This window comes from Mycteria americana, chromosome Z (assembly GCF_035582795.1).
Source record: "Mycteria americana isolate JAX WOST 10 ecotype Jacksonville Zoo and Gardens chromosome Z, USCA_MyAme_1.0, whole genome shotgun sequence".
Lineage (NCBI taxonomy): Eukaryota > Metazoa > Chordata > Aves > Ciconiiformes > Ciconiidae > Mycteria > Mycteria americana.
The window spans coordinates 37,622,857-37,635,052 of NC_134396.1; the positions used below are offsets into that span (position 1 = coordinate 37,622,857).

The following is a 12,196-nucleotide window of genomic DNA, read 5'->3' on the forward strand; positions in this document are numbered from 1 at the left end:
ATTTTTTTTGTTGCTGGCTAATATTTTGCTTGAAAATATGTTAAGGAAAGAATACAAAAGAAATTTTTTGCAAACATTGCACAATTAGAAGTTTACAGATAGCCAGCTACAGATGGATGAAAACCAAAACAGGAGGTAGGATCCCAGTTCACTAAGACCACTTTGGCAATTCTAGCTTTCAAGTTTAATAAAAATAGATGGATAAGGAAAAAAATTAAACATGACATTTCTAAAACAAGATAATTGTAGTAAGTTATCATTAATTCTACATTTAAGTCACGAATACTGAAAACTACAACCTAAGAATAAATACCGAAACTTAAATCTGATTTTTTTTTTTTAAATTTATTTCAAAGTCATAAATAACAGTGGTTTCAATTTTACCATGTAATTAATTCTTTCCTGAACAAGATAGACGGTACATTACCAGCTCTGGAAGGACTTCAAGTAAAGCTCAAGTTCATACTACTAATTAAATTCTTAGCTGGTACAAGGATCTTCTTCACATTTTATGAAAATGGACACGTTTTCCCCAGTTGCCAAGTATAATACCTCTATTCCTTAAAGCATTTTTATCTGTATCCCCAAGGCCTTGAAAAAGATTCTTAGCAGCATCAAACAGGACTGATCTGTTTCTTAAGTCTTTCTTTCTTCTTGTACACAAGCACAGCAGCAAATGAACTCCCATAAAAATCACCCAAGGAAAAAACCCAAGAAATCTCAATGGCACTGCTTGTCCAGAGATTGTTTCACGTATGTTTACTACTGTCTACGTTTTCAGTTCTCTACAGGAAAAAAAATAATGTAGCAGTCTACAAACATTTAAAACACTTTTACACAAGGATTCAGTAAACAATCAACATTAATAAATATTATTTGCTCCTTCAAAAAAATCAATTTTTGAAGAAAGTATGATGTATTTGGCTTGCACACAATTTTAGTGCATTTTAAAACTGTCAGGTGGAATGACAAAACCTTGAAAACAGTCCATTTTTAGTACCTGCCCTTTTCTATACGATTTACCTAGTGAACAAATACAAAACATCATGGCTTTCTATTAAAATGCTCAAACAATCTATTTAAGAGCAGGGGTCTGTAATAAAATCCACAGTTGCTTGTACTAGCAATCTAAAATAAAAACACCCATATTTCATTAAACTTAAGTTGAAAGTTGTCTGTGCTGCTGTCCTGTGAATCCAGATGCTTTAGCCAAAGAAAATTTTTTAAATGAATGAAGGGCCCGTATTGCAATTTAACAGTGCATAATATCTCTCATGATTCTTGCTGGGTCCTCTTCTGTGAGGCTTTTCCCTGAGTCATGTATTTATTGGAAAGGCTGCCTAAGATTGGGAGGAAAAAAAGCATCACACTTTAAAAGTTTAAAAAAAAAAAAGAAAAAAAGAAAAAAGACAAGACTTAAAACAACTGAAACAATCAGACAGGATAAAATTACTGTTAAGTCAAACTATAATGAAAGCACACACAGATCAACTTTAGATCATTACCTGCTGGAGGAAATACTAAAATACAAAATTGAAAACTAGCATTTTTTTTCAACTAAACACCTTATGACAGGTGACTTTGTGTTTAAAATCCCCAAACTTAGATTTGAAAAAGCCTTGCAGTGAAAACAGAAAATACTGCGTCTTCCCAACAAAAATGAGAATTTAATTTGAGATACTTAATTGCAGTTTAGTTTTCCAAAGTTTGTAAAGACTACTTAGGTCCCCCTTCAGGTGCCCCAGAAGAGATTTATATATTTTATTGAAATAACCCAAGCTGCTAAGAGGTTTGCAGAATTGCACTAGAAACTCAAAGTAATTAAAAAAAGCAGTTGTTTTTAAAATCTTCATTGTACCTGTTAATAAGTGTGTGAAATTACTGTAAGGAAGCTGCATTTGTGACCGTGCATCTAACACAAAACATCTCTGATCCAGAGAGAGTACATAAAGGCCTTTATATTATCATCTGACTGCTACTTGTAAGTGTAATTTTAACTTCCTTGCATTTTAGCAGCTCAGACCAAGGATGTGCTTTGATAGTGTCTCCTAAATTAGTTGATCACGTGGAATTCTAGACAATTACTCTGAGGAAGCCTCACAAGAAAGTGCTCCATATATCATCCCTGAAGAAACACAGAACCCCCCATGTATGCCGAAACAGGAGAGGGGAAGAGAGACTGATAAAAACCCATCATATCCTTCTGCAAAATAAATCTAGCAGAGTTAAAGAAAAAATGCACAGGACTGACATGCCTAAGTTTTGCTTCCAAAACAAAACTGAAAAAAATTGCACACTTTTCCAGTAAAAAAAAAAATGTGGCTTCACTCCAGAATTATCTAGCAACCTGTCCAGATTGCTGCTGGTTCAGCAAATTAGGCAGAGTTCCCATAAGGACTGATGGGGAAAGCAAGTTAAAAATACATGCTTTTATACAGAATTTCTGAATGAAATGAAGATATACAAACCTGACTGGGGACTTAAAAATACTTTTCCTTTTTGTTTCTTTTTTTCTTCATGTATAAGCACTCCCTGTAAACAACATACACAGTGATGAACCGAGAAAATTAAATTATGGCATTCCACAATAAAAAATAAAGAATTCTCCCTGAAAGCTTAAGTAAAGCTATTTTTAGTTACTTTATATGGACTTTAGAACATTTAAAGAGAAAAAGATCTAATAAAAAGGACACTTGATGTTTACCTGATTTAATCTACTAGCATGTTTGGCAGTGCTGGGTAAAGAAGGGGATCCACAAAACACTTCTGGTTTTGAACCACCTGAAAAGATCATAATATAACAAAGATTTGCTAATTTGAAACTAGTTTCCATTTCAGGTATCATAAGATATAAAAATACCAAAACATTTGCAATCTACCTTCATAGTACGTAGAAGGTAGGACATTGTTATTTTCCTCAGTTTTATAATGTGGAAAACTGGCACAATGAGGTGAGATGCATCTATAGTTAAGCATCTAAGTTAGGAACCTACAATAAATTAAGGTATGTATCCTCCTCCAGAATCAGATGGAGACAGGGACCTTCAAACAATGAATGAAGATATGGTGATAAGTGATAAGTCCATAGTCTCACAACATGTCTGTAGCACAGCAAAGAATGAAGTCTGATCTGTTAGGTCCATTTGTTCATAGTCCTCTATCCAGCTAGAAAGAACACTTCAGGCACTAAGCCAGCAAGAAACAGACAAAGCCCAACCTACAGCAATTCTCTTCAAATCCAAATACAACATTTCCCAAAACGCAGATAATAGACAAAAACCCCTATGCCAGAATTCATGATTTTAGACATAGTTACTGTACAGCCTCAATGTAGTTCTCACATGATGAATGTTATAAAATACACCAATGACACTGACTACAAAACAGTGAGGCATACTCCCCTTCACCTTGGCAAACTCAGTATCATGGCAAATGGAATGCTAGAAAGAAATGCTCAATGAGACAAGGTCAAAGATAAAGAAACTCAGAAGTTTAAATTTAGACTTAACATATACCTTCAAAAGGTCAGAAGCTGAATAAAATGTGGCTTCAATTTTTAAACATCTTTTCTCTCCACCCAACACTTCTAGTGGTCTATCAAACTAAGAACGCTTCTGAGTACCTTGAAAGTTCTGAATATATTTGCACCGTTCTCCTCCTGCTTCCAGTACTTTGTTAACACAGTCTTATGCCTTCTTCCACTAATTACATCTGATTAAGAAGTCTCCTGATTCAAGCCAGACAGAACATTTTTGCTAGTAGAGAAGAGCTGGTTTGAAATTATGTTTATACAAAGGATTCCTATTTGTTACTTTAAGAGGTCAAGTCATGAGTAATCTCTAGAGCAGATTTTTCCAGCATGAATTTAAATGCTCCTAGGTTTACCTACAGGGAAACAATAATACTGTGTTCCTTTGGAAGCTAACTAGAAGTACCATTCACTGTCTTAAGGAGTCTCAGTTTTACCTTAGAATGATTTTCCTTTACAACACAGATGATGAGAGATCCGTCTTATCTGAAGGATGACTTAGATACTGCTAAGCAAGTATTTCATTATTTCGTTCAGTTCTGTCAGTCAGGATCTGGATTTGGGGGCATTTTTGCAGGTGTGGGTTTTTTTTTTTTGGTTTTTTTTTTTTTTTTTTTTAAAGTAAAAGTTGCAAACTGAATCCATGAAAAGTAAGACAAACTGCTGTATCCTTCTGCTGAGTTGGCAGGAATGTTCTTTATTTTATTTCATTCACAATATTCTAGCTGAGCAACTTGTACACTTTGATAGTGACTTTAGGGTCTTTATGGAATAATTCTGTTTCAGCTAATGTGAAGAGCTATAAGGCTAGCTTTTGTTGCAGTTATGATGTACTGAAAGAGAAGCTGTAATTTGAAATGTTAGCAAACTTACATAGTGAAGACAATGGAAGCAATTTCAACATATTAGACACTCATACCCTTTCTATTACAAGCATCTTACCTGCTAAGAGAAACCATGTCAAATCTCCTGGGATACAGCAAAGTTCTGAAAGGTAGGTGAGGATGAAGGGAAAACTGACTAAATGTGACTACTTTGAAAAAAAAAAAAAGATAGCATTTACATGACGCCATTCAAAGCTAAAACCTTACCTGTTAGTCAACCCTGTTAAAAATACCAAAAAACATAAGCTCTGTTTAAACTACTCAAGCTTGATGAGTTTCATACCTGCAGCTCCTTTATACTGTAGGCATTCCTTTTTAATATGACCTTCTCTTCCACAGATAAAACAACGTTTTTCTCTTAAGTCCCTGTCTTCCAAGCGCTTCCACTTCTCTGCTGATTGCCTAGGAGTCTTTTCTCTTCCAGTTTCCACTATTACCCTTGCTAGTTTCCTCTTCTGAGGTGTACATAGATGAAACTTTCCCTCCTTGATTGAGCTCTCCTTTTCTGTTGTTCTATTCCGAGTTTCTTTGTCCTCTTTGCTTCTTTTCTCCTTACTTTCTGTGTACCTCTGGTTTTTGATATCTTCGTAATCACGACGCCGTCTTAGTCTGCAGGAGCAGAAAAATGCTACAGAGTTCATAGGCCTTACACACATTCAGAGTGAAAAAAACCCCCAAAAACAAAAGAAAACCAAAAACCCAAAAACCACACAAACCCAAGTGCTGTCTACAGACAATAGATGTATTTCATGTATTTCTTCAGTAGGTTATTAATGTACCTGTCCCTTTGACTCTCCTACCAAACAGTGCTACACTGATGTAACATATATTTAATAATTTAACTTTACAATAAGATTACAATACAGCCCTAAATTCTAATAATTATATCTCAAAAAATATAAAAACAACAGAAAATCTGGGTGCTGGAGTTGCAAAGACAGTGGAAGAAATGAAACATCAAGCAAAATGCTAACAAAGTATAAAAAAATAGGCCTACAGTTCTATTTTTTTCCTTCTTGTACAATTCAATCAGAAATCTCACTTCCTTCTGAAACTGTATATTCACAGTATCTCTAAAAGTTTCTCCTACTGGGAGAAGCTTCTAACATTCTATGTGACTTAAGAGAGCTAGCAGTGGGGAAACAGCTACCGCTGCCGGCCTGGTTTTATCTAACTTCTTTAAGTATGACCTAGATAAGGAGACATCAGTGAAGCTTCCAAGTCTGAAGATGATACTAGGCTCCTTCGGTCAGTCAGATGCAGTGCTAATGGCAAGCAACTTGAAAATGCCTCCCAAAACTAAATGAGTGGGCAAAAGAATGGCAGATGAGCTTCAAGGTGAGCTTCCCTTTTTTTAAAGAGGAGGAAAAAAGGAAGACCTGTGGAACTATATGCCAGTCAGTCTCACCTCTGTGCCCAGCAAGATCATGGAGCACATCCTCCTGGAAACTATGCTAAGGCACATAGAAAATAAGAAGGTGATAGGTGACAGCCAACATGGCTTCACTGAGGGCAAATCGTGCCTGACAAATTTGGTGGCCTTCTACAACGGGGTTACAGCATTGGTGGGTAAGGGAAGAGCGACTGACATCATCTACCTGGACTTGTGCAAAGCATTTGGCACTGTCCTGCACAACATCCATGTCTCTAAATTGGAGACACATGGATTTGATGGCTGGACCACTCAGCGGATAAGGAACTGGCTGGATGGTCCCACTCAAAGAGTTGCAGTCAATGGCTCAATGCCTGTGTGGAGACCTGTGATGTGTGGTGTCCCTCAGGGGTCTGTATTGGGACCAGTATCATTTAACATCTTTGCTGGGGACATGGACAGTGGGATTGAGTGCACCCTCACCAGGTTTGCAGATGACAGCAAGCCAAGTGGTGTGGTTGATACTCTAGAGAGAGGGGATGACATCCAGAGGGACCTTGACAGGCTTGAGAGGTGGGCCCATGCGAGCCTTATGAAGTTCAACAAGGCCAAGCACAAGGTCCTGGAACTGCGTTGGGGCAAACTCAAACATGTATACAGGCTGGGCAATGAGTGAATCGAGAGCAGCTCTGTGGAGAAGGACTTGGGGGTATTAGATGAAAAACTGACTATGACCCAGCAATGTGCACTCACAGCCCAGAAAGCCAGTGCTAGGCTGCATCAAAAGAAGTGTGGCCAGCAGGTCGAGGGAGGTGATTCTCCCCCTCTACTCCCCTCTTGTGAGACCCCACCTGCAGTATTGTGTTCAGCTCTGGGGCCCCCAACATAAGAAAGACATGGACCTGTTGGATTGGGTCCAGAGGAGGGCCATGAAGTCGATCAGGGGGCTGGAGCACCTCCCCAATGAGAACAGGCTGAGAGAGCTGGGATTGTTTAGCCTAGAGAAGTGAAGGCTCCAGGGAGACCTCATAGCAGCCTTCCAGTACTTAGAGCGGGCCTCCAGGAAAGATGGGGAGGGACTCTTTATCAGGGAGTGTAGTGATAGGATGGATAAAACACTAAGAACAGAAGACATCGTTTTGTTGCTACATAAAACCACGGTGTGCCTACATCTGAGCACTGCATGGTGGTCTGGTCTCAATATTTTAAGAACGAAGTAATAAGATGGTGCCTTTGGTTGAGTCACCATCCCTGGAGGTATTTAAAAGACATCTGGATGAGGTGCTTATGGACATGGTGTAGTGGTGGTTGTGGTAGTGTTAGGTTTATGGTTGGACTCAACCTTAAAGGTCTTTTCCAACCTATACGATTCTGTGATTCTGTAATAGAGTTAGAGAAGATACAGAGAAAGGCAGCTAAAATGATGTGTTGATGAAGTCTTTTAGGAAGAGATACTAAGAAGGCCAAGACTCCAACCTGGAGAGAAGCTAGAGGGTGAACACAATCATGGCTTACAAAAATCATCAAGGCAGTCTTATTACTAACTAAATCCCACAAGGCTACACCTCTGGAATGCTTATGAAACTAAAATGAGATTGGCTTTAAACAGATGAAAGAAACTACTACTTTACACATCAGTTAGCATATCGGTTGCCATAGAAGATTAAGGAAAACAGGAGAATCAGGTTCAGAAGAAAACAACCAAACAAAAAGGACAAAATCATAAACAACTCCAGTCCACAAATGAGTACTACCAGACCAGGGCAGGTATGTGCTCTAACATATCTTACACAGCAACTGCAGATGCTGAGGGACTGCATGAGAAGAGATTACAGAAAACAGCCAACTAGTGTGTCCTCCAGACAGCATCTCCTATTGCAATGGCTGGACAGAGGACTCAGATGTATCATTTGTCTTACCCCCTAAGGCATTTATGCTCTTAGATGCAAAATCCCATTGACTTTTGCTCTAGCGTTGTGTAGAACATAGCTGCGTATGTGCAATGAACTGGAGTTTCACTCCAGAATGCAAGATTAAAAATCCATTGCATCTAAGACAGCAGTTTAGACATTGAGTAGATTTTCACACCACCTTCAGCTTGCTTTATTTTCAAACTATCATCAGCTACTGTACTTGCATTTGCTGAAGCTGAATACATTCCAAAATTAACAGTCTCAACAACGTAAGTTCACAATTCTTTATTGTGTAGCAGAAAGGCTACTTCATCGGATCTGATGTAAGTAGCTTTTTAGCTACTTACATAAAAAGTGCAGGTGATTTTTAATTACAGCTTTTAACATAGACAGAACTCTAAACAAAGGTTAGATTTTTCCATTCACCTCACAAGTAAGCACAAAGGCTTTCAAGATTTTGTCCTCTTTAACTTTTATTTGCCAATTTTCACTATTTTATAGACATGAAGTCTTTAAAGAGCTCTGTCTTAACTAGGAAAAAAAATCAATGGATCAGTTTCAAGTGTAGACAGTTCATAATATGAAGAGCAGGAAGATCAGTTTAGCATTTGTTACAAGAAGATAGTTGCTGAATTTTGGACATCTGGTTGCTCAGGATCAGGAAACCTTCTCTTGGATGTAAAACAGGGTATTGTTCTCATATATATGTGCCTAAGAAAAATACTGCTGTGACATTCTTGTCTCACTTTCTGACATGAACTGCACGATTCTGTGAACATAACAAAAAAACGCATCTTGCTGGGAGCAACAGGATTCTAGAATTAGAAGCTATTAAATGAAAATATATAAAAGGCTTTTGTGAGTCCTTTTCACAGCACACAGCTATTCAGCTCTGCATTTAGATCTTTGACTACGACTACTGCTTTCCTATATAATGAAGTGCACAGTCAGCTTTACTATCTTAAGCTAAGTAGTTTTGCAGCGTTCTGTGAAAAGATTCTGTTAAAAAACCACTACAGATGATGCTGGCAAAAGTTAAGTAAGTGACTCAACACAGACCAAAAATTTAAAAAGCCAACATCATCCGCCACTTCCAAAACTGGTATTGATACATTTTCATTTCAACAGTAAAGGAAATAATCTGTAGCATGTACAAGTTTTGCTTTAGCATTACTATCCTAATCCTTCTTCTAAACAAACCTAAGGAAATGTTCCACACAGATGCTGAAACTATACTCACTTTCTTCTCATGGGACAATCTTTCATGAAATGGCCAATTTTACCACAAATTCTGCAGCATCTATCATTTGGTGCCAATTCTCCTTCCGTTAGTACCTCTGGATCAAAAAAGTACTCCTGAAGAAGAAATCATGCATTTAAAATGAAAATCCATACACTTGGGAATCAAGACAATTAAGCAAGTGTTAAACACCAGTCAAGAATCACAGAGAAGAATAAACCTTGTGTGTGTAGCTGTACTCCTGAAAGATGTGACGAGATTAACTGGCCACTGGCCTCTTCTTTACAGGCAGTCTGCTGACCACCAGGACTGCAAGCTCTTTTTTAAAATTGCAGTTTTAAGAAATGGTAGGTTGGTTTTGATAGGGACTAAAATATGTAAGCCTGTACAATGAAGCTCTGACTTAATTAGTATTCTGTGTGCCAACACATTTTACGTGCAAACAACATGAAAACAGTACTCAGTAATAACTCCCATAAAGATTTTTAGAGTACTGTTGAAATTTGAGAGAAAAGCTTAAAGAGAGTGTAACCATACTCCTGCAAGTGGTAAGTTATACACCCAAGAGCATACACATAGTGCTCTTCGAAGCAACTTACCATTTTTGATGGATATTCTTTAGGAAATATTTTTATAGGGGTACCAAATACCCTTCTGCCATTGATAAAAGCCTTCATTATAAAATTTGTCACTAGGGAAGAAAAAAAAAACAAAAACCATCATGCAAACGTCGAACAAGCCAGTAAAATAAGATCTAAGACAAGACCTTCACTTTGTACCCAAATTTGTTAACAGGAGACTTACTTTTTCTTGACAATCCAGCTCCAAGATTGTGGTTCAAATCAAAGGGGTCTGTACAAAAAGCATTACAGGCATTACTCAAGTCCAGGACAAGATCAGCAGTGTATACATACACATAAACAACCCAAGGCAGCTATTCCCGATGCAGAATTAATATACGAAATTGAGCTGAAAATTACTGCGAATTTACTGAAAAAAAATTAACTCCATGGACAAAGGATCACAGCTATCCAGCTCTGAACTGACTAAAATATTGTAAAAGAGTAAGTTGAATGTGTGGACAAGAGAGTAGATACTCTTTCCATGAAAGTCATATGGGCCATAAAGCGGTTTAGGGAACACTTCTAAAATGCGTCACTGCATTTTCTTGATAGAGACCATGCTATTACTTAACAGTGTAATCATACATACACAGGGTTAAATCAGTCATGTAAATATGGAGTCAGGTAAACTTAGTATTTGTGAGAAACCTCAATTGCATTACAGCTAATTTCTTTTCCAAAGGATTTGGTTAAATCTATTTTTCTGTCAGTTACTGTCATCATGGAAAAGTATGAAGTCTGCTTTGTAGCTTCTTTTCAGTAGAGGGGGAAAAAACCCCCTAAGAATATTTTTAGCACTCATGAAACTCAATGGGAATTTTGCAATGATTTCAAAACATGAGCAAATAACAGATTATAATCAAGTAATAGAAAAACAAGCAAGTCTTGTGGAAAGACCAAATTTTTCACATGGGCATTAAAGAAATTCCACGTATTCATGGACTTCACGTGCTTTTACCTTCAATTACAATGTATTTGGAGGTCCACTGCTTCTTGAAAGTTGTAAGCAGATTTTTTCTCCTAATGCAGATGACATGCTCTTTAAAATCAAATTCTTCTGTGTAGAAACGGAGAAGTGCCAGCCACAGCTGCCCAACAGATTCAGTGTTTTTGCCACAGTCTGGCCAAACAGCAGACTGAAAATGACAGAAATATTTTTACTTCCAGTACTTACATTAAGCAGAATAATTTTTGTAACTTGGAAACTAAAACAATGTAAGTCTTATTTTATAATGAAACACAATTGAGTTACACCAGAATACTTCCCTTCCTTTCATACTTGGTATTAATAATACAATATTGATTTTAAAAATATTTTTAAAAATATTAACAAAAAAAGTGGAGAATTAATAAAACTTCTAACATTAGGTTTTGCCTGTTATAAAAAAGAATTTATTAATTCACTTTATGTGCCTATTTAATACAAAATTCTTCAACAGGATTAACCAGCTATGACTAGATAGATATGCAGATGGTATTTGTGGGAGTTATCTCCACCCAGTAATGTGACACACAGAGCAATTAATCATCATTAATACCTTAAAATAATTTTTTAATCTATTTTTTCAGATTTTTCAGATTTCTTTTCCCCACAGATGAATTACAACAAATGATATTCTTAAAGTTTATGCTATGGGATCGGGATTTTCAAAGCAATAGCTACTCCACTTCCATTTCTATATTCTACCACCATATTTGAGGACAAATGTTTCTTAAAAGGAATTCCTTTTCATTTGCAAAGCTACAGGTAACACCATTTCAAATTAACCTTTCCGATTTACTCACCAACTCTTCTATCTTATCAAAGAAATAAACGTTCCAGCCATCAACTAAAATTTCAGGCTTTTTTGGTTCTTTGTAGATCTGAAAGCATAATATTAAACTCATTAGAAGAGCCTTTCAGGTTCAACACTGACATTCTTCTGGTCAGTACTGTGTACAGATACTTGTTTCTTTCTTGGTATACTGTACCTCTTGAAGAACAGGGATGACAGGTGGATTTCTCTGTTGAAGAAAATAAAGCACCATAAGAGTATATGCATAAGAAGAAAGGCTACCTCGAGATGCATCTCCAATGTCACATATCTAGAAAAAGAAACACAATTGTATCTTTTATGGTTATCGTCTCTTGCTGCAGGCACTACTGCTTCTAGAATATCTGAAATATACTTACCTTTGTAAAGACTTTCATTGTGTAACACAGATATTTTACTCTAGGATCAATGGCTGCATATGATGACAGGAGTCTTGTGTTATGCAACGCCTATAAAAATAAGAAAGTAATATAGAAAATACGGGAGCTCTGAAGAAATGAAGGAATAAGCTAAAAAACACAAAAAACCAAAAACTTTGTTGAAAAGTTGTGCGCTCAAGAAATGCCGAAGTGAAGCCCTGTGTAGTAGAATGTATATTGAGAAAGGAAGCATTCAACAATGAGGTTATCACCTGCTCTGTTAAAAAGCTGATCAACATCCTTAATCTGCGCAGAAGTGGTACAAAGCAGCATTCACATAACAGTACTTCAGAAAGGGAAGCATTAGTCTACTACTGCATTTTCAAAGTATTTGGTAGGAGGTAAGTTCTTGAACTAGGAGATTTGAGCCCAGAAATGTGAGAGCTATCAACTGACCCTTAT

At 37.0% G+C, this 12,196-nt stretch overlaps 1 protein-coding gene across 2 annotated transcripts in view; it reads right to left on the reverse strand.

Moving 5' to 3' along the window:
* Positions 1–325: 325 nt before the first annotated feature.
* The window catches only part of TUT7 (terminal uridylyl transferase 7), a 36,252-nt gene continuing 24,381 nt past the window's right edge, over positions 326–12,196 (reverse strand). Inside the window, exons 19-29 of one of the 2 annotated variants that reach the window (XM_075488580.1) lie at positions 11,735–11,824; positions 11,533–11,565; positions 11,347–11,424; positions 10,520–10,697; positions 9,743–9,790; positions 9,538–9,629; positions 8,939–9,054; positions 4,697–5,022; positions 2,705–2,781; positions 2,469–2,532; positions 326–1,340 (exon numbers count right to left, since the gene is read on the reverse strand). In XM_075488580.1, the coding sequence (XP_075344695.1) occupies positions 1,273–1,340; positions 2,469–2,532; positions 2,705–2,781; positions 4,697–5,022; positions 8,939–9,054; positions 9,538–9,629; positions 9,743–9,790; positions 10,520–10,697; positions 11,347–11,424; positions 11,533–11,565; positions 11,735–11,824 (1,170 nt within the window). In that variant the 3' untranslated portion in view covers positions 326–1,272. Of the gene's footprint in view, positions 1,341–2,468; positions 2,533–2,704; positions 2,782–4,696; positions 5,023–8,938; positions 9,055–9,537; positions 9,630–9,742; positions 9,791–10,519; positions 10,698–11,346; positions 11,425–11,532; positions 11,647–11,734; positions 11,825–12,196 lie in introns of both variants that reach the window. The other variant, XM_075488577.1, reaches the window with a different exon arrangement.